General features: G+C 43.6%; 1 protein-coding gene across 1 annotated transcript in view; it reads right to left on the bottom strand.

The window, feature by feature from the left end:
- Positions 1-9,578: 9,578 nt before the first annotated feature.
- MPHOSPH6 (M-phase phosphoprotein 6) overlaps positions 9,579-19,952 on the bottom strand; it is a 619,684-nt gene continuing 609,310 nt past the window's right edge. The window contains exon 5 of the mRNA XM_044081249.1: positions 9,579-10,275. Within this exon, the coding sequence (XP_043937184.1) occupies positions 10,131-10,275 (145 nt within the window). The 3' untranslated portion in view covers positions 9,579-10,130. The remainder of the gene's footprint in view (positions 10,276-19,952) is intronic.

The raw sequence follows: 19,952 nt of genomic DNA, 5'->3' as shown, positions 1-19,952 counted from the left end.
ATACTGTATTTTTTGAAAAAAAAAAGTGCAGATAAAGGTACTTAAATCCTCTTATACGTCCAGTTGAATACAGCTAGTTCTTAGCCAGCCAAAGCTTAGGTTTTTAAGCAGAAAATATTTCACACTGTACCACTTAAATATGCAAGGACAGGAAATCAAAGAATGTGGCTACCCCCACACCTGTAATTACTAGCAAATAACAAAATTCAGCAAACACTGACCAACTTCCAGTTTAGTTAATATTCCTGCAACACAGTTAAAATCAATTTAAATAATGTATTTTTTGAAAAAAAAAAAAGTGCAGATAGAGGTACTTAAATTCTCTTGTACGTCCAGTTGAATACAGCTAGTTCTTAGCCGGCCAAAGCTGAGGTTTTTAAGCATCTTCAGCATCAGAATCCTCATGGGGGGGGGGGGGGGTATTCCTGATCAGAAGAAACAGAAACTTGATCTGAAGATTCATAGTCAGTCTCTTGCCAAGGCCTCTTATCAGGAGGGGGATGGGAACCCCTGATCAAGGTAATCAAGTCTTTGGCCCTTTTGAGCATCTGTTTTTTGGGCATAGAGGCCTGTTCACGTGGCTCTTGAGCTCGTTTCCTTGCTTTAGAAGGTGCTTTAGTCTTTGCCTTGAAGCTGGTGTCGTTTTAATGTAAAGATGTTTAGGTCTGAATACAGCCTCAGAAGCCGGTGCCTGCTCAGCGGCTTCGGACCTATCTGAGGGATTAGCGTCAGAGTCTCCAATACCTTGAGTAGCGGCATAGCAGACTCCACGTGGGAGTCAGTAGCGGCCTGTGACTGTAAAGTAGCGGGCGTCAGGGGCTGCAAAAGTGCCAGAGAATCGGCGACTGGCTTAGGAGAAGCTTCGTAGTCTGTTTTGGGCCTCGGCTGTTTATCCTTTTCTTTGCGTTTTTTTGAACTCCGGTAGTCTGATGGCTGTCCGACGACATTTCAGGATAATTAAACAGTCGTCAAAAAAGTTTAAAGCAAAAGCATACCAAGGCTTAATAGTGCGTTGGTTAAATCTAGCAGAAAACCGACAACCAGTAACGTTGTGATCAGGACCTAGAATAGGAATACAGTAAGAATGAAAGTCCTTATGAGGTATTTGCTTTCCACAAGAAATACAATTAAGTTTTTCTGACATCGGTCTGGAGCAAGAAAAAAGTTTCCCCAACGGGGTTCTTAGCTTTATTGAAGACTTTGGATCTGAAACTCGAACACGAAAATCTCAGGAGTCGGCCGACCGGCACTTGCGAACTGCTTCTGCTTCGGGCACCGCGCGCCAAGAAAGACTGAAGAAAATGGCATTGGCTGCTTATTTTATAGCTCTGACGTCAGGGAAGGGGTGACAGCAGCCGACGCAGGACCCAAGACTTTGGAATTCAGGCTGGCTGAGGGCAACCTGCCAGCAGGATTACCCAAATGTAATGACTGCAACAGTGAAAGACTAACATCGAATGCAGTGGCTTATCCATTTAGAAATCGTCTGCTTTGATATAGCCTTCCCCTCTGATCCTGCAGCAAATGCTACCAGTAGTTGCTCAGACTTTGAGAGATTTTGTCCTGTTTAAGTAGAATCTTAGTTGTCTGTGTACATCCAATGAATGCAGAATTCGCTCCTCATTTGGGAAAAGGATGACAGGTGAACGGTTTGGTAAACAGCTACACTGGATACCATCTTAGGCATAAAAGAAGGATTGGTCCCGAGGGCCACCCTGTCCGGGTAAAATATAATGAAAGGATCCACTGCCATGAGAGCTTGTAGTTCTGAAACCCTTCTTGCTGAAGTGACTGCCAAAAGAAAAGCTGTATTCCAAGATAGAAATTTTATATCCGCAGTAGCTGCTGGTTCAAAAGGAGGCAGGGTGAGTTTTTCCAGCACAAAATTGAGGTCCCATGCAGGAGTAGGTGTCCTCCTGGGAGGCCTTACATTTTTGGCCCCTGTGAGATGCTGTTTAAGCAGTGGATGAGCAAAGAGGGGAGGCTCTGTGTTGTAATGAGCTGAGATGGCAGAAGCATGGAATTTTATTGAAGAAAAAGATAGGCCCTTGTCCAGCATCTCAGTTTTGTAAAATCTGAGGCATATTGGACTTTGCTGTGTCTATTCCTTGTGCTTGGCTCCACGCACAAAATCTCTTCCATTTCTCAGCATAAGATTTTCTAGTACTAGGCCTTCTGGCTTCCAAAATGACATCCATCACAGGTTTACTGAGAGATGTGGTTTGAATAATTAGTTGATTAGCCATGCTGCAAGATTCAGAGTTTGGAGCAGAGTGTGCAGAATTTGATAGTTCTGCTGAGACAGTAGACGAGGTGTTTGAGGCAAGTACCATGGAGGAAGGTGTGACATATTCCTTAGAAGCCCTAGATCAACTTATCCACACCCCCACCAGGGGCAACAATATCCTAGACTAGTCATTACCAACATGAGTGACCGGTGTTCCACACCTGAAGTCAACTCGTTGGTCCGATCAGACCATAAGCTAATCACCCTTGATATCCACATCCCACCCCCACCCCCCATTAAGGAAACCACAGTAAGAAATTTTTCTTAAGCCAACTTCATGCTTCTTAAGACAGAAGTAGTGAACTTCATGACACCCATGCAGATGGACAAAACAGTTACAACTGCCGAATCCTACACAAATGCGCTCTATAAGCACCTACATGAGTGCATGGATCGTGCTATCCCAAACAGAACCAAGACGCTATCCTCCAAAAAAAGGAAGCCAATCTGGTGGTCCCCTGCCATAAACAAACTGTATAACAGAAGGAAGAAACTGTTGCAAAAGAGTGTAAAACCCCATGAGTGGAGGAGCTCCCTGGTCAGCTTCAGTAAGAAGCTGAGATCCCTTATAAGATCCTCCAAAGCTAGCTACAAAAATAAAATTGCCACTAATTCCAAGGACAACCACAAAGCATTCTATAGCTATGTTAAGAATCTCATTGGCAGCACCCAGATCTGCTCTGAGTTACAGCACAAAGGCATGAAAATTACAGAACCAACTGATATTGCCAACATCTTGGCAGATAGGTTCAGTGCTAACTTGACCCCCCACCCCCTAAAGGGCCCATATCTATACAGGAAGAATGCAGAGTCCCTGTAATCACAACTACGCAGGTGAAAGCTGCACTCTCTAAAGCCAAACACACAGCATCCATGGGACCGGACAACATCCCAGGCTGCGTTTTACACGAACTTCAGAATGAACTGGCTTCCCCACTTAAGCACCATGTTCAATAACAGCCTCACATCAGGCTTTGTGCCCACTGAATGGCGCACAGCAACAGTTATCCCACTCCACAAAGGGGGAGCCCACCACTGATCCCGGGAACTATAGACCTATTAGCCTGACGAGCCTGGTCTGCAAAGCCATGGAACGTATCATCATGGAACTCGTAAACAAAGACATTGGTAACCTCCAAACTCTGGATCCCACCCAGTTCAGGTTTGTGAAAGGCAGATCATGCCTCCTGAACCTGATCGACTTCTTTGAGGCAGTCACCAAAACCGTAGATGAGGGTAAAGTGGTTCACACAGCCTATCTTGACCTCGCCAAGGCTTTCGACACCATCCCCCATTCTGGAATTATAGCTAAACTCAATAAACTAGGCATAAATCCCTACGTCACAAGATGGGTTGCCAAATTTCCGTCCTGGGACCGCTCCTATTTGGTACCTACTACTCTGAAGTACAGTCTAACACAGAAGGCCTCTGGCTAACGAAGTTCGCAGATGACTGCAAACTATAGTCAAGTCCCCAAATGATGTGAACATCCTACAGAAGGGTCTCTCTGAGACAGATGCCTGGCGTCAGAGCCATGGCCTCAAGCTCAATGCCAAAAAGTGCAGTGTCATCCCCTTTGATAAAAACTCTGCACCCATGAACTACCACATAGGCAGCAATCTACTTAACACCGAATGCGTGATAAGAGACCTTGGGACCCAGGTGGATAGTAGTCTCTCCTTTGATAGTCACATCACCACAGTAGTCAGGAAATCCTTCTACGTGGCACACCTAATCATAAAAGGGGTCTCATCCATGAAAAAAAAAAAAAAAAAAAAAAAAGAGGTCATCGTTACCCTCTACTCATCACTCATTAGACCCATTATAGAGTACAACACCCCTTTTGGAATGTACCTCACAAGACATCTGCAGCAGCTGGAAAGGCCACAGAAGTACCTCACAAAGAGGATTACTGGACTCAAACAAATGCCTTACATTGACCGCCTCAAAAAACTCCAGCTTTACCCCGTAGCATATTGCCTACTCAGAGGTGATCTCTGCCTAACATATAAAGCTATGTCAAACCCAGAGCTGTTGGTCATGCTACAACTAAAGAAATCCCAATCCCTCCGAGCTACACACTCTAGGGACCTAAACCTTGTCACCACAATAAACAGGACATGCTGGAGGGATAGATTCCTATCCCAGAGACTTCCCATACTTTGGAACAGGCTACCCATCTATGTCAAGCAAAGTTCTTCATTAGCACTCAAGAAAAATCTTGAGTGGATGGGAAATATGAAATACACCCCAGGGATCACTTCCGTCTCTCTGCTCGTCAGTGGAACAGGAAAATAACTTTCTTGGGTGGCGTAAGCCAGGGAACCTTGTTGGCTAGGCTTGTGTAGGCCCTTGGGCCGATAGCCTAGTACTTACCTATGAACCTAAGCGGGTACCAGTGCTGGCGAGGCCAGTCCGGAGCAATTAGGATCATTTTTTGTTTTCTCCTGACTTTTAGTAAGACCTTGGAGAGTAGAGGCAGAGGGGGAAAGGCATAGACTGATAGTTTTTTTTCCAGCTGAAGGATAGAGCATCCACTTTCCATGCTTTTTTGTAACGAGTTCTTATGCAGAATTTGTCCAACTGATGGATCTATTTGCCTCTCCCCAAAACTATGTCTGGGCTCCCCCATTTCTGTGTTAACATGCTGAAGATTTGTGGATCCAGTTTCCATTCATGCGGGTCCATAAGATTTCTGCTTAAGTCGTCCGCCAGAGTATTTTGCTTTCCTGGCAGGAATTGAGTTTGAAGATGTATTTGGTAAGTCAAGGCTGTGTTCCACAAGGCCATGGCTAATGTGTACCCCCTGCTTAAGTACCACATAACTGTGGTGTTGTCCGTCTTTATCAGTAGTTGTCCTGGATGAAGTACGTCCTTGAAAACAGAGCATTCTGAACAGCTAGCATTTCTTTCTGGTTGACACGCAGATGCATTTGGTTTGGGCTCCATTTGCCCTGAATGCATCTCCTTGCCAGGTGGGCGCCCCCCCCCCCCAAGCAAAGTCTGATGAGTCTGTAGTTAGGGTTTGGGTGGCAGGGGGTAGAGTGAATGACAGTCCCTTGTTTTGGTGACATGTCTCTGTCCACCAAAGAAACTCTAGTTGTAGGCAGGGAATGCGAGGAATCATTGTTTCCAGGATGCGACAAGGTTGACTCCATAAACTTTTTAGGTACCATTAAAGTTTCCTCATATGCAGTCTCACATATGAAATTAGTAGAATGCAGGATGCCATAAACCCCAAAGCCTGCAGAATTTTGTTTGGCAGATAACTGGGTTTTCGTTGCCATTTGTTTGAAGTATGTTGTCAATTGTCTGTCTGGTGTGAGGTAAGCCATCTGGGGCCATCTGGGGTTGTATTCAAGCTTGCATCCAGGAATGTAATTATTTGAGAGGGTACCAGTTGTGATTTCTTTTCATCTATGGTGTACCCTAGGCATGCTAGAAGCCTTTTTACAAACGCCAGATGTTGAAGAGTGTCCTTGTCCTCAGCTTGAATGAGACAATCGTCTAGATAAGGATAAATTTGAATGTTTGTCTGCAGAATGCAATTACTGGTTCCAGGCACTTTGTAAAGACCCTGGGCACAGTAGATAAGCCAAAGGGCAAGTGCAGAGAATTGGTAGTGCAAAAAACCTGCTTTGACGCAGAGGTATCTTCTGCACGATTCCCTTATTGGAATATGCAGGTATGCTTCTTTTAAGTCTTGAGTTACTAACCAAGAATTCTTGCCTAGCATAGACAGTAGCTGTTGTAAAGTCAGCATTTTGAATTTTAGAATGTCCAGGAACGTGTTCAGAATCGATAAGTCCAGTATTGGACGCCATGAATGGTCTCTTCTGGGTACTAGGAAAAGTCTTGAATAAAATCCTTGTCCTTTTTCCTTTTCTGGTACTGGTTGAATAGCCCCCATATCCACATGGGGGACATAAGTCGTTTCTGGGCCAAACGACTTGTGGCAGATCCGGCCATCTATTTGGAATTGGCAAAGTATGGAAATGAAATCTGTACCCCTGGTATACTATGTTTAATACCCACTTGCCCTGGGTAATTAACTGCCAATTTTGAGCATGAAGTGCTAGTTTCCCCCCCAAGGGGGCTGCCAAAAGACAAGTGCTTGGAGATGATAGAGGGAAGTCATTGAGACTTCTTACTGTAGGGTTGTGCTTTCTTTCCTCCAGATTTGGAGGTGGAGGCACCCCACTGCTTTGACCTGTAAGAACCCTGTTCATTGATATCTGGAGCCTTTTGAGCGCCTGGGTTTGCCCTGACTGGCTCTGTTGGACACAGGAAAGGACCAATTTTTAGAAGGCCAGTGCCTACTGAACCTGGGTGGCTGCACTTGCAAGAAATATTTTACAGTTTGCATAGATTTAGCTTTGTCATTCATTTTCTTTAAAACCTCTTCTGCCTTATTACCAGAGTATCATGCTGCAAAGGGGCATCCAACAATTTAGCTTTAACATGATCAGGCAGATTTTGCTCCTTGAGCCAGGCATGCCTCCTAATCACAGATCCAGTAATGGCAGCCCTACAAGAGGCCTCCAAGGAATCAAAACCACATTGCAAAGTATGCTTTCCAACCTGTTCTGCTGAATGCAATAAATCCTGATTTTCCACACAATCGGAAATCAACATAATTTTCTGTTTCAGTAAGCCCATGACATGCTGTTGATATTTAAGCATATGAAACTAACAGTTTAAAGCCCTGATTGCCAAGGTTGCAGATGTATAAACCTTCTTATCCCATCTATCCAGTGCCCTGGAATCTCTATCAGAAGGGGTAGGATTTTTGGCTGCAGAAGCCTCAACACCCTTGGGACCCTGAGATATAGTCTCTGGATCAGCAGCAGTATTTTTGAAAAGAAATTTGTGGGAGTCAGGGACCCTGTAATATCTGTCTGGCTTACTAGGAGCCGGAGGCAGGAAATCAGGAGCCATGCTTGATTCAGAGAACACATCAACAATGGCTAATACAGGCGGTACTGCCAAAGGCCTATGCTGAGGAAGAGGGAAATCCCTAGGCCTCTTGATTCAGAGAAGTCCTGACTCTCCTAGTAAAAATGTCCCCTTAAAGTATGCAAAGTCTCTCCAAAGGAGTAACCCTCTGGAGGAGATGCAGATGGGATGGATTCCTCTGCATCAGAATCCTCACAGGGTGGAATAGAAAATTCCTGATCAGAAGAGGAATCAGAAGAAATGGAAACCTGATCTGAAGATCAGTGCCTTGCCTAGGCCTCTTAGCAGGAGGGGGGGGGGGGGAGTTGGGAACCCCTGATCAAGGTAATTAAATCCTCAGCCATTTTGATAATCTGTTTTTTAGGCATAGGGGCCTGAGCGCATGGCTCATGCATCAGTTTTTTACACATAGAAGTGGTTTATGACCTTGTTTTGTTGCTGCATCGGCTTAATGAAAAAATGTTGAGGCCTGAAAACACCGTCAGAAGCCGGTGCCTGTTCAGCTGCTCCAGACCCATCCAAGGGAGAGACATCCACTGGTTCAATACTTTGCGAATCTCGTGGCATACCGGACTCCGAATGGGTCTCAGTAGAGGCCTGCGACTCAAAAGTAGCGGGTATCAGGGGCTGCGAAAATGCCACACCGAGTACCGGCAACTGGCTTAGGAGTAGCTTTGTTGGGTTTAGACCTAGATGGTCAGTCTTTTTCCTTGCGTTTTTTTGTGAACTCCGGTAGTTGGACTGCTGACCGACGACATTTCAGGGTAGTTAAATCTTGAACCAAAATATTTAGAAGAAAAAATATACCAACGCTTAACAGTGCGTTGGTTAAATTTGGCACAAAACCGACAGGAAGGTACGTTGTGATCAGGGCCTAGGCAAGGAATACAGTACAAATGAAAATCCTTATGAGGAATTTGCTTCCCACAAGTAATGCAATTATTAACTTTACTGACATCTGTAAGGAGCAAGAAAAAAGTTTCCGCAACGGGGAACTTAGCTTTAGTTTGAAGACTTTGGTTCTGAAATTCTAATACGAAAATTTCAGGAGTCGGCCGACCGGCACTTGCGAACTGCTTCTGCTTAATCCTGAAGATGAAAATTATTAAATTGGAAGTTTTAGCACTGATCTTTTCACACCTCATAAAACTGAATTGATGTTTAAAAACAAGCAGCTTTGTTGGAGATGTAAGAGATCTTAAAGCAGATTGACAACATGTGTTTGATTGTACTGTCTTGACTCTTTGTTGGAACAATATCAATTCTTTTTACAGGTATTTTTTGGAGATTAAAAGAATTAATGACTTAGATAAAACACATTTAACACTCCTCTTCCCACGTGTTAAAATAATGAAATATCACATTTTGTGGACTGCACTGTCCCATCTCAAGAAAGGCGAGTACACAAAACTGGAAGAGAATCCACTCCCTCATTAAAAAGTTTAGCAACTGAAATTTGCCATTAGGAAATTGTCACAATCAAATAAAGAACGAAAATAATTACCTCTCACCTCAATGCATGGACAAAGTTTAAAGAACTGCTAGATAAACAAAAATAAAATATTCTGGAACTGAACTGATATGTAACAGCAGAAATGACCAGATCATCGGTGGACACTTCGTAAACAGTTAATTTCTTTATCTTTGTAAAGTTAGGTTAGATATTTTTTGTTCTTTAGTATGTATACAATTTTCTGATTGTAAATTTTGTTGTGATTATATTATATGTAATATTAGCAAAAACATTTTTCAAAAAAAAAAAAAAAAAAAAAAAACAACAAAAAAAAAACAAAACAAAATTAAGAAAATGGGATGCTTTTTTCCCTTCCATTACCTGCCTAGCAAAGGAAAGCACAAGCAGAGTCAATCCTTGAAAATCTCACAGGAGCATACTCTTCAGTAGCAGTAAGCACTGAAGGACTTTGTGCCCAAACCTTTTTTAGTCAGCTCAACTTGAGCACTCTGACAGTCTGGGTGCATTGAATCTGCACTGAAGTTTTAGAAGTTGGCCACATATCCTTCATAGGATATAAACCATATTAGGTACGATTAATGCAGCAGTGATCAATAAGATGAACGTCTGAGAATGGATTTTTGGATATTGGTCCTTGGGCATTCGTCAACTGGGAAATAATGCAAAGACTCTAGGAATCAGGGTGGTCGAGGGCTTCTGCATGGAAGACCTAAGGACAAGTACTGCAATACTGACCACAATGTACATCTCTGGAAACATTCCAAGTCTCGAGCAGTCCTACTGCCTGTGGCAAACGGTCTTTCCTGTTACTGAAGATGGACTACTTACTAGCCATGTAGTTCTGGCCACAATTACAAAACATTCACTTATAGCACATTTTATTTGAAATCTGAAATATCTGCAAGTATATACAACTTATTCAATATACCTTTTACATCTCTATGTAGTTTATTTTCATGGTTACTTAAAAATCATATCTACAGGTTGCAAGTTGCATGTTTATGTGATTTCCTTTCGCAGCAGAAGCTCTCTGAGAACACTGATATGCTCCCTACACATCAAAAATCTATTCTGCAGAGAATACATCCTGGATGTTCAACTTTTTCCTCTTTGAATACCAAAAGTTACTTTATCCATTCCAAACACAGACTCACCATAAATATCTTTAACCTACAATTATTTTAAAAACAGTAAACCATGTTACAAGCATGAAGGCCACAAAGCCTACAAATTAAAAAAGACCAGTAAAAGAAAAGGATGTATAACATCCATGACACATCTGTATTATTAAAAGGAGTCAGGTCTGTAGAATATATTACACTTTACTAGGCATTCCGTATGAAAAAGCTGATGGAACCTGCTAATACTTTTCTGCAGCCCACAGATGCAGATTACTACTCTTTACATCAGATTCTAATCCTTAGGTTTCACAAATGTTTTATTCAGTTTGTTGGCGGAGAAGTTCCAGTCCTCCTCATCATCATCTTCACTGTCAGAATGTGACTTTGCTCTTTTATTTGCAATCCTCTGCTTTATTGTTCCCACCAAGCACTCATATCTGTGGAAATGAAATAAACATGAGTGACAAAAGTACAAGAAATAACCCACTACATTCTACTCAGTATTGTCTGCTTTCATACATATTCTTTCAGTCTATTCTGCTAACAGTAGCAAACTTGACTGAGGAAAATCTAAGACTTCAACATGGTTAATGTTTGGGGAATTAAAAGCAAAAACTGACAGGAATGCTTTAGTAACAAACATTTAGAACTAAAATTACTGTTTTCAACTGCTCAAATATATTTTAACTATACCTTTTGCTGCTGCGAGACTCCCCCAAAAACAAAATTAATGGCGATTTGTTTAAAAGATCCTCATCCTGAATAAGCAAGCAGCTATATGAAGCAAACCATTCAAAAACCATACAGCATAAATAAAGCAGCTATGATGACACTTTTTGGGACGAATGAATGACTCCGCTGTTTGTTGTTAAAGAGAAAAAGAAACTCGGGCACATCTCCCAGTACTGGTGGAAAACTGGGAATGCCACCAATTAAGTAAACTTTCTCCACATACTCCTGGTGACAGTTTGTGATCAGTCATCCAGACTGGTGTTAAAGGATGCTAAGGAAGTACTCTGGAATAGGCTAACCTTACATTATCAAGCAGATTTGGGGTGTATATTGGGTTCGGTATCTGTCATGCCAGCAGGTCTTGTTGATGTGATGCTGTAGGCAGGTTTAGGGCTCTAAGATGGGTGTTTGCTTTACCAAGTAAGTAGCCACACAGACTGTAATTTGCTGTTAATCTTAATCTTGCATCTTTAAACCTGCAAGTTTCTGTTTTATTACTGAATAAGGTTCAAATTTTATCCTATTTACATGTTCAACTATCAAACTGTTGCACATTTAAAGGTATTTTGCAGTTATGTCAGAAATGTAATTTCAAGTAATGGTGTACAAAACATAATTCAGTTATAAGTCACATTATATTACACTAAACAATGTCTACACAAACTATATAGGATCATAGGAGGTTACTAGGCTAATGGCCCTGGGGCCCCGACAAGCCTAGCCAAGAGTTGCTCTCCAACAAAGAAACCTCAGTCAGCACCTGTCACCCCTGTCAATGAGCGACGCAGGTGGAAACCCTGGGACAGATTTGTTTTTTCCCATCCATTCATCAAGGTTGCGCTTGAAAAGGGTCAGTGAGGTTCTCCATTTGACAGGTATGGGAAGTCTACTGCAGAGATGGGGTAGCTTCTGAAAGGCAAACCTGTCTCTCCAGCAGGTTAAGCTGATGTTGCACATTAGAGTTAGGCCTTTTGAGCACTCGCGGAATTAGACTCCTAGTAATGTAAGTACGGCAGGGTCTGATATTGCCTTGGAGAGGAGACACAGAACACATTTGAGCAATCTGTATGATACCGAGTAGAGAGATAGTGATTTGATCCTATCCACATAGGACCGGTGCTGGAGTACATGGATTCTCTTTGTGAAGTATTTCTGTGGCCTTCCCAGCTGGTACAGGTATTTGCAGAGGTACATACTAAACAGGGTGTTATACTCTAACTGGCCTAATGAGGGAGCAGTAGAGAGAGACAAAGTACAGTTGTGTACACTAACCATAAATGTAGATGTTCAAGGGTATTTACTGTTACAGTCATCACCTGTGGGTCAACCCTGCTGTGGTATCCCTCAGCCGGCCCGAACACCAGAGTTAATGTTATTTTGTGGTGGCTGCAGTCACCTGTAGTCTGATGTCAGGACATCAGTGCTATATAGCAAGGCAGCCAACGTCATTACATCAGTTTTTCCTACCCTAAGCCATAAAGGAAATAAGGTAAGGTGGTCCTAGTGGCTAAAAGCCACTGTGGGAAGCTTATGTCCCCCTAGGGAAAGGGTTCCTATTAGAACACCGAACGCCTGAAATGTCAAATGTCATATGGTTGACACCATATGATCGACATTTCAAGAGTTCGAAGGTTAAATGCAACGGTGCCATACGGTGCAGAATGGGAGAATTTCCCTTTTCTGCACTGAAGTGCAGTCTCGGAATTGGTATATTTAAGTAGGGGGTGTGTGGTGGGCGTTACGGTAAGTTTTTCTTTGTATTGTATATTTGATCTTTCAAACTTCGACATATGTTATCGAATATATGGGACTTGAAGTTTTGAAAGTTCGAATATATAATATAGACCCTAAGGAAAGAGTATACAAGGGGGAAGGAGGGTGGGAAACCAGGACTGCAACAGTGAATACACCAACATCTACATTTATGGTAAGTGTACACAACTGTACTATATTCTTTGTGTTTCACTGTTGCAGTCATCACCTATGTGAGGATACCCAAAGCTGTGGAGAGGTGTGGAAGGATAGGTTAGAACCCTAGGCATGAGTCACAGCAAGCTTTGCAGAACTGCAGAGGGAAACCCTGCCCTAGACTTAGAAAAAAGAGGTAGGTGGTAATGCTTTGTACAGGTATGGACAGAGGTCTAGGTGGCAGCTCCAAGATGTCCCTCGTGGGGACTCTTCTGAGGAAAGCTGTGAAGTGGAGGCTGCCCTAGTGGAATGGGTATGAATAGACTTTGGGCGGATTTCCTACATAGTCTATAGCAGAAATGGATACAGTGCGATATCTATTTGGAAATGGTTTGCTTGGGAATAGGCTTCCCCTCCGTCCCTGAAGCAAAGATGACAAAAAGCTGGTCTGTTTTTCTGAAGGGTTTAGTATGGTCCAGGTAGTATCAGAGTTGTCTATGCACATCTAGTGAGTGCAGAATTCTTCCCTCCTTGTTTTGAGGGTTGGGAAAGAAGGTGGGTAGATGTATGGTCTTGGCGGAGGGTCACATCAGATACCACCTTGGGCATAAAGGAGGGGTTAGTCTTCAGGGAGACCCTGTCTGCATGGAAAATGATGAAGGGCTCAACAGCCAAACAGCCACAAGTACCTGAAGTTCTGAAACCCTTCTGGCTGAGGTGATGGCTAGTAGGAAAGCAGTCTTCCAGGAGAGGTATTTTAATTCTGCTGAAGCAGCAGGTTCGAATGGAGGTAGGGCTAGTTTTTCTAAAACATAATTCAGGTCCCAGGCTGGTGTGGGAGGCCTTCTGGAAGGTCTGATATTAGAAGCTCCTCTGAGGAATTGTTTAATCAAAGGATGTGAGAAGAGGGGTAGGTCTGAATTGAAATGAGCTGAAATGGCTGAGGCATGGATTTTAATAGAAGAGAAGGAGAGGCCACTATTGAGTAACTCGGCTAGGTAGTCCAAGATAAGAGGGATGAAGAATGTGAGGTACTGGCCCCTCTGGACTGGCTCCAGGAGCAGAATTTTTAACAATTCCCTGTATAAGATTTCCTGGTGCTGGGCCTTCAGGCCTCTGTGATAATGTCTAGGACCCGTTTGCTTTTAAAGTATTGGTCATGCTGAAAGACTGAGAATCTGCAAGTCTGGGTGTCCCCCACCTAGGTTAAGAGGTCTGAGATCAGGGGAAACTGCCTGAGGGGCTGTAAAGTCAGGCTGCATAGTAAGGGGCACCAATGCTGTCTGGACCAGTCTGGAGCAATGAGGATGGCCTTTGGTCTCTCTTCCCTTATTATGATCAGTACCTTGGGAATAAGAGGCAGAGGAGGGAAAGCGTACATAAAGAGGGAGTTCCAGGGGAAGGTCAAGGCGTCTACCTTCCACGCCAGGTGGCGATACTCCCTGGTACAGAATTTTTTCAGCTGGTGGTTGAGATGCGAAGCAAAAAGATCCACCTCCAGAGTCCCCCATGCCTGCGTGATTTGCTATAAGATTTTGCTGTGGAGCTGCCATTCATGGGGGTCCAGTAAGTTTCTGCTTAGGTGGTCTGCCTGGGTGTTGTTGACCCCTAGTAGGTATTGGGCAATTAGATGTAGACCCATGGAGGCAGTTGTCAGCCAGAGGTTCATGGCTAGCCTGCACAGAGAGTAAGATTGGGTCCCCCAGTTTATTGATATACCACATTACTGTGGTGTTGTCTGTTTTTATAAGGAGAACCCCTGACCTGAGATGGGGTTTGAAGGATGTTAGGACCTTTTGTAATGCCATCATTTCTTTCTGACTGATGTGTAAGGGAAGGTTGCTGGGCATCCCGAAGACCTTGGGTGCACTTGCCTACTAGGGGAGCGCCCCAAGCAATGTCTGAGGTGCCGGTGGGGATGGTCTAGCTAGTAGGGCGGAGGATGAAGGGAAGACCCTTGTTCTTGGCACAGGCCCTTGCCCACCAGGGAAACTCACTCCTTACACATGGGATCAGAGGGAGAGAGGGCTCTAGAGGCTGAGTGCGCTGACACCAAAGGTTCTTTAGATACCACTGAAGTTTCCTCATATTAAGTCTGGCCAGAGGAATTAGGATGCACAATGTCATGTACCCCAGGGCTTGCAGGAACTTCCTCACAGTGAGGTGACTTCTGGAAGCCAGCTGGGTAAAATAGAGAGGTAGGAAGCTCTTGATTTTCTGGGGATAGGAAGGCCATTTGGGATGCTGTGTCCAGCAGTGCTCCCAAGAAGATGATCTTCCTGGAGGGTGTTTGTTTTGATTTTTTCTCGTTGATGGTGAACCCTAGGGAATTTAGGAGGGTTTTGACAAAAAAGATGGTCCAGGAGCAGCTTTTCTTTGCACTCTGCCTGAATGACGCAGTCGTCCAAATAAGGGTAAATCTGCATATTTCTCCATCTGCAAAATGCTATGGACGGGACAAAGCATTTGGTGAATACTCTGGGTACAGTAGACAAGTCAAAGGGTAGAGCAGAAAACTGAAGGTGGTATGAGCCTATTCTGAAGTGAAGGAATTTCTGGCAGGATGGTGGCGGTAGGCATCTTTGAGGTCTAGGGTCACTAGCCACACATTTGTTGTCAGCACAGGCAGCAGCTGCTGCAAAGTTAGCATTCTGAATCTGGAGACCATCAGAGAGGTTGTTCAGAATGGATATATCCAGGATGGGGAGCCAAGTGCCCTCTTTTCTGGGAACAAGGAATAGTCTGGAATAAAAGCCTTTGCTTGTTTGATCTGAGGAGAAAGGTTTTACTGCCCCTAGGATATAATGGTTTGGATCTGTTTCAATGCCTCTGCCCACTGATTTGGAAGTTTGGGTACCCCTCTTGGAATTGGGAGTTTGCTGAAAGAGAATTTGTTTCTCTGAAAAATGATTTTTAAGACCCACTGGTCCTTTGTTACAGAAAGTCAATTTTCTTTGCAGAGGGAGAGCCTTCCTCCTATCTTTTGGCGAGTGAAGGGAGGGCGGGGGATGGGGGAAGAGTCATTGGGAGTTTTTGCCATAGAAGGGTGGCTTAGAACTCCCTGCTCTTGGGGCGGAAGTGGTCCACTGTTTGCTTCTCTGCTAGCCTTAGGATAGGAGACTGGATGGTTTGTCACTGCGGGGCTTACCCTGGCCCTGTCTGCTAGATGTAGGGAAGGACCAGTGCTTAGAGGGAAAGTTCCTGCTGAACCTGGGAGGTAGAAACTGAAAGAAATATTTTACTGCCTGCATAGATTTTGTTTTGTCTTCCATCTTTTTAAGCACCTATTCTGCTTTTACTCCAAAAAAGCGGTCCTTATCCAGGGCTGCATCAATTAGTTTAGACATGACATGATCAAGGAGAGGTTGTTCCTTCAACCATGCATGTCTCCTAATGACAGATCCAGACACTGCTGCTCTGCTAGAGGCTTCCAGGGCATCATATCCACAGTGTAATGAGTGTATGGCCAGTTGACAAGTAGAGTGCAGTAAATCTGCCAACTCTTTCGAATTGGCAGAGTCAGGAAAGGTTGAAATATTTTGTTTTAATAGTTCCAAAGTGTATTGTTGATATTTTAACATATGGAACTGATAGTTGAGTGCTCGGATAGCTGAGGTTGCAGAGGTGCATACATTTTACACCATCTGTCCAGAGCTGCGGAATCCTTATCAGAAGGAATCGTATTCTTGGCAGAACTAGCTCCTTAAGTCCCTGCGTAATGACCTCTGGGTCTGCAGCAGGATTTCTGTACAGGTATTTGTGAGCATCCGGTACTAAGGTTTACTGGGAGAGCAGGTGGGAGGGTGTCAAGGGCTAAGCTGGATTCATGGAAAACATCATCCACCACTTCTAAAATAGGGGGGGGGTGGCCTGACTGGGGGAAATCCTGAGATTCCCATTGGAAATGTTCCCCAAGGGTGTGAAGGGTTTCCCCAAAGGAAAGGTCTTCTGAAACCAGTCACTCGTTGCTGTGAGTCCCTCTTGCAGTTATGTTAACATAATTTGGGGAGTAAACAACAGCACCCAACTTAGTTATCCACAAGTCTTTTGTCTTTGCCTGGACCTCTGAGAAGTAGATGCCAAACAGCAGGGGTCCCAGGACAGATTCCTGGTGATCACTACTGACAGGTCTGCTGTTAGAGATGCAGGCACCCATTCTGACCTTGTGGGTCCTATTGGTGAGCCAGATGGTCACTTACCCGATCAGATTGGGTTCACAGATTAGTACCAAGCTAACTGCCCCTGTGGGCCATTTTAAGCCTAGCCAATTACCTCATGCAAGAATCAAACCCTACACCTTGTTGTCTGTAAGGTAAACACCTTAACCATTATGCCAGCCTCTCGCCATTACACCAAGTTGTGTTAGCTTTTATATAATGCATTTACAAATGTGTCTTTCAGTTACAGACATTTACCTATTACTTGACTATCGCAAAGACTAGTTTCTGTTTCATCTAAAAGCATTTGTAACTTTTTTGGGCCAATATTTACAGTTTAGGAATGTAGATCTCTTTTCCCATTTAGGTTTTACTAAATCTCCTTAGTATATGCTTAACTAGTCAGTTTAATGAATTCTAAAAGGTGGACTTTTTTTTTTTTTAATAATGGATGAATTTACAGCACAGCACAAGACCATTTACCTGACTAAGCAGAACATTAAAATATGCCTGGCCCCAATCAGCGTCAGCCTGTGTTACATCGCCAGCTTTCTTAAGTGCAGGACTACAACACTTTCAATAGCCCTGTGACAACGAGAGGTATGCCCAGCTATGCCAAGAGATGTAAGGCAGGGGATGTGTAATATGCCAGCACATCTAGCTGGAATTTAGCAAACAATTATCTTCTTCTTTTGGCTGTTCTCGTTAGGGGTCGCCACAGCAGATCAACTGTTTCCATTTCTTCCTGTCCTCTGCATCTTGCTCTGTCACACCAACCACCTGCATGTCCTCTCTCACCACATCCATAAACCTTATCTTAGGCCCTCCTCTTTTCCTGTTACTTGGCAGCTTCATCCTTAGCATCTTTTTCCCAATATACTCTACATCCCTCCTCAGCACATGTCCAAACCAACGTAATCTTGCCTCTCTGGCTTTGTCTCCAAACCTTCCAACCTGGGCTGACCCTCTAATATACTTATTCGTAATCCTGTCCATCCTCATCACACCCAGTGCAAATCCTAACATCTTCAACTCTGCCACGTCAAGCTCTGACCCCTGCCTTTTTGTCAATGCCACGGTCTCCAACCCATATAACATAGCTGGTCTCACTACCCTCTTGTAGACCTTCCCTTTCACTCTTACTGGTACTAGTCTGTCACAAATCACTCCCAACACTCTTCTCCACCCACTCCATCCTGCCTGTATTCTGTCACCTCTCTTCCACACTCACCATTACTCTGAACTGTTGATCCCAAGTACTTAAACTCCTTCACCACCTCTACTCCCTGCATCCTCACCATTCCTCTATCCTCCCTCTCATTCACACACACATATTCTGTCTTAGTCCTGCTGACCTTCATTCCTCTTCTCTCTAGAGCACATCTCCACCTCTCATGGGTCTCCTCCACCTGTTCACTACTCGCACTACAGATCACAATGTCATCTGCAAACATCATAGTCCACGGGGACTCCTGTCTGATCTCATCCGTCAACCTGTCCATCACCACTGCAAATAAGAAAGGGCTCGGAGCTGATCCTTGATGTAATCCCACCTCCACCTTAAATGCATCTGTCACTCCCACCACAGACCTCACCGCTGTCACACTACCCTCGTACATATCCTGTACCACTCTTATATACTTCTCTGACACTCCCGACTTCCTCATACAATACCACAACTCCTCTCTAGGCACCCTTTCATATGCTTTCTCATCCACAAAGACACAATGCAACTCCTTCTGACTTCTCTGTACTTCTCCATCAACACTCTCAAGAGCAAACATCGCATCTGTAGTGCTCTTGCCTGGCATGAAACCATACTGCTGATCACTAATTATCACCTCCCTTCTTAACCTAGCTTTCACTACTCTTTCCCATAACTTCATGCTTTGACTGATCAGTTTAATCCCTCTGTAGTTACTACAGCTCTGCACATCACCCTTATTCTTAAAAATTGGTACCACAACACTTTCTCCACTCAAGCATCCTCTCACTTTCCAAGATGTCATTAAACAATATAGTTAAAAACTCCACTGCCATTTCACCTAAACACCTCCATGCTGCCACAGGTATGTCATCGGTACCAACAGCCTTTCCGTTCTTCATCCTCTTCATAGCTATCCTTACTTCCTCCTTGCTAATCCACTGCACTTCATGATTCACTACCCGCACATCATCCAACCTTCTCTCCCTCTCATTCTCTTCATTCATCAACCCCTCAAAGTACTCTTTCCATCTGCTCAACACACTCTCCTTGCTTGGGAGTACGTTTCCCTCATTATCCTTTACCACCCTTACCTGCTGCACATCTTTACTAGCTCGGTCCCTCTGTCTAGCCAATCGGTATAGGTCCTTTTCTCCCTCCTTAGTGTCCAACCTTTTATACAACTCTTCATGCGCCTTAGCCACCTCTCTGCCATGCACCACATCTCCTTATACTCTTGTCTACTTTCTTCATCTCTTTGACAATCCCACTTCTTCGCCAACCTCTCTCAAATAATCGGAATATAAAACTGATTTGTAAAAATGCTTGTGTTAAAAATGGATTTAGTTGCTTGTCAAAAATGTACCAACAGTGGGTCCTGACTGTATCATAACTGAAGTATAACAGAGAATACTGGAAGAGAAGAGGTTATGCTCAGCTCCAGCTAACTTTGGAAAATGGTAAGAACATCTTTAAGGCCTAGGCCCAATAGTTTAATTTATCTTTCAGTTTTGAATGAGGCCAGAGACGCAATGTCTGTAAAAAGCACGGTTTGTTAGTCTCTAAGAGAAGTAGAAGTTTGTAATTGTTTTATGACTTCCAGAAACTGCACTAGATCTGAGCAATGCTCGTGTGTGTATTATTGACATGTATGTGCTAATTTCTTGCAGTTTCTAGCAGTGGGGGAATGCATGGGAACTAGAAGTAAGATGATCAGATGTATGCGATATTCTGTACAGAAATAATGTTTTAATATTAGGTGACAGATGCCTCAGGACTGTCTGATTCTTGGAACCTGACAATAAAAGGATCCCTTGCCTACTTCATCTTGCCTTTGCTCTATTAAATAAGAAGGAACAGTAATTCTCTAGATCAGTCAGGAAAATATAGTGAGAATAGTTAAAGGAACACCCCACCCTCACCTAAATGAAAACTCAACAGCAAGTTTTCTTTGATTGCTACAAATTCACCCTAGGCGAGGACACTTTCTAACTGCAATAAAAAGATAAAGCATTCTCAATTTCACCACTTTGGTAAAATAAGGCTGGAGCGCCCATCCCCCATTCCATTCATCAGGCAATGTATCGCTTTGTTTCTGGAGGAATTTGTTGTT

The sequence above is a fragment of the Protopterus annectens genome, chromosome 8.part0 (genome assembly GCF_019279795.1).
Source record: "Protopterus annectens isolate FY-2018-M chromosome 8.part0, PAN1.0, whole genome shotgun sequence".
Taxonomy (NCBI): Eukaryota; Metazoa; Chordata; order Ceratodontiformes; family Protopteridae; genus Protopterus; species Protopterus annectens.
The sequence above is the reverse complement of the archived record's forward strand: the minus strand, read 5'-3'. Positions and strand labels throughout refer to the sequence as shown.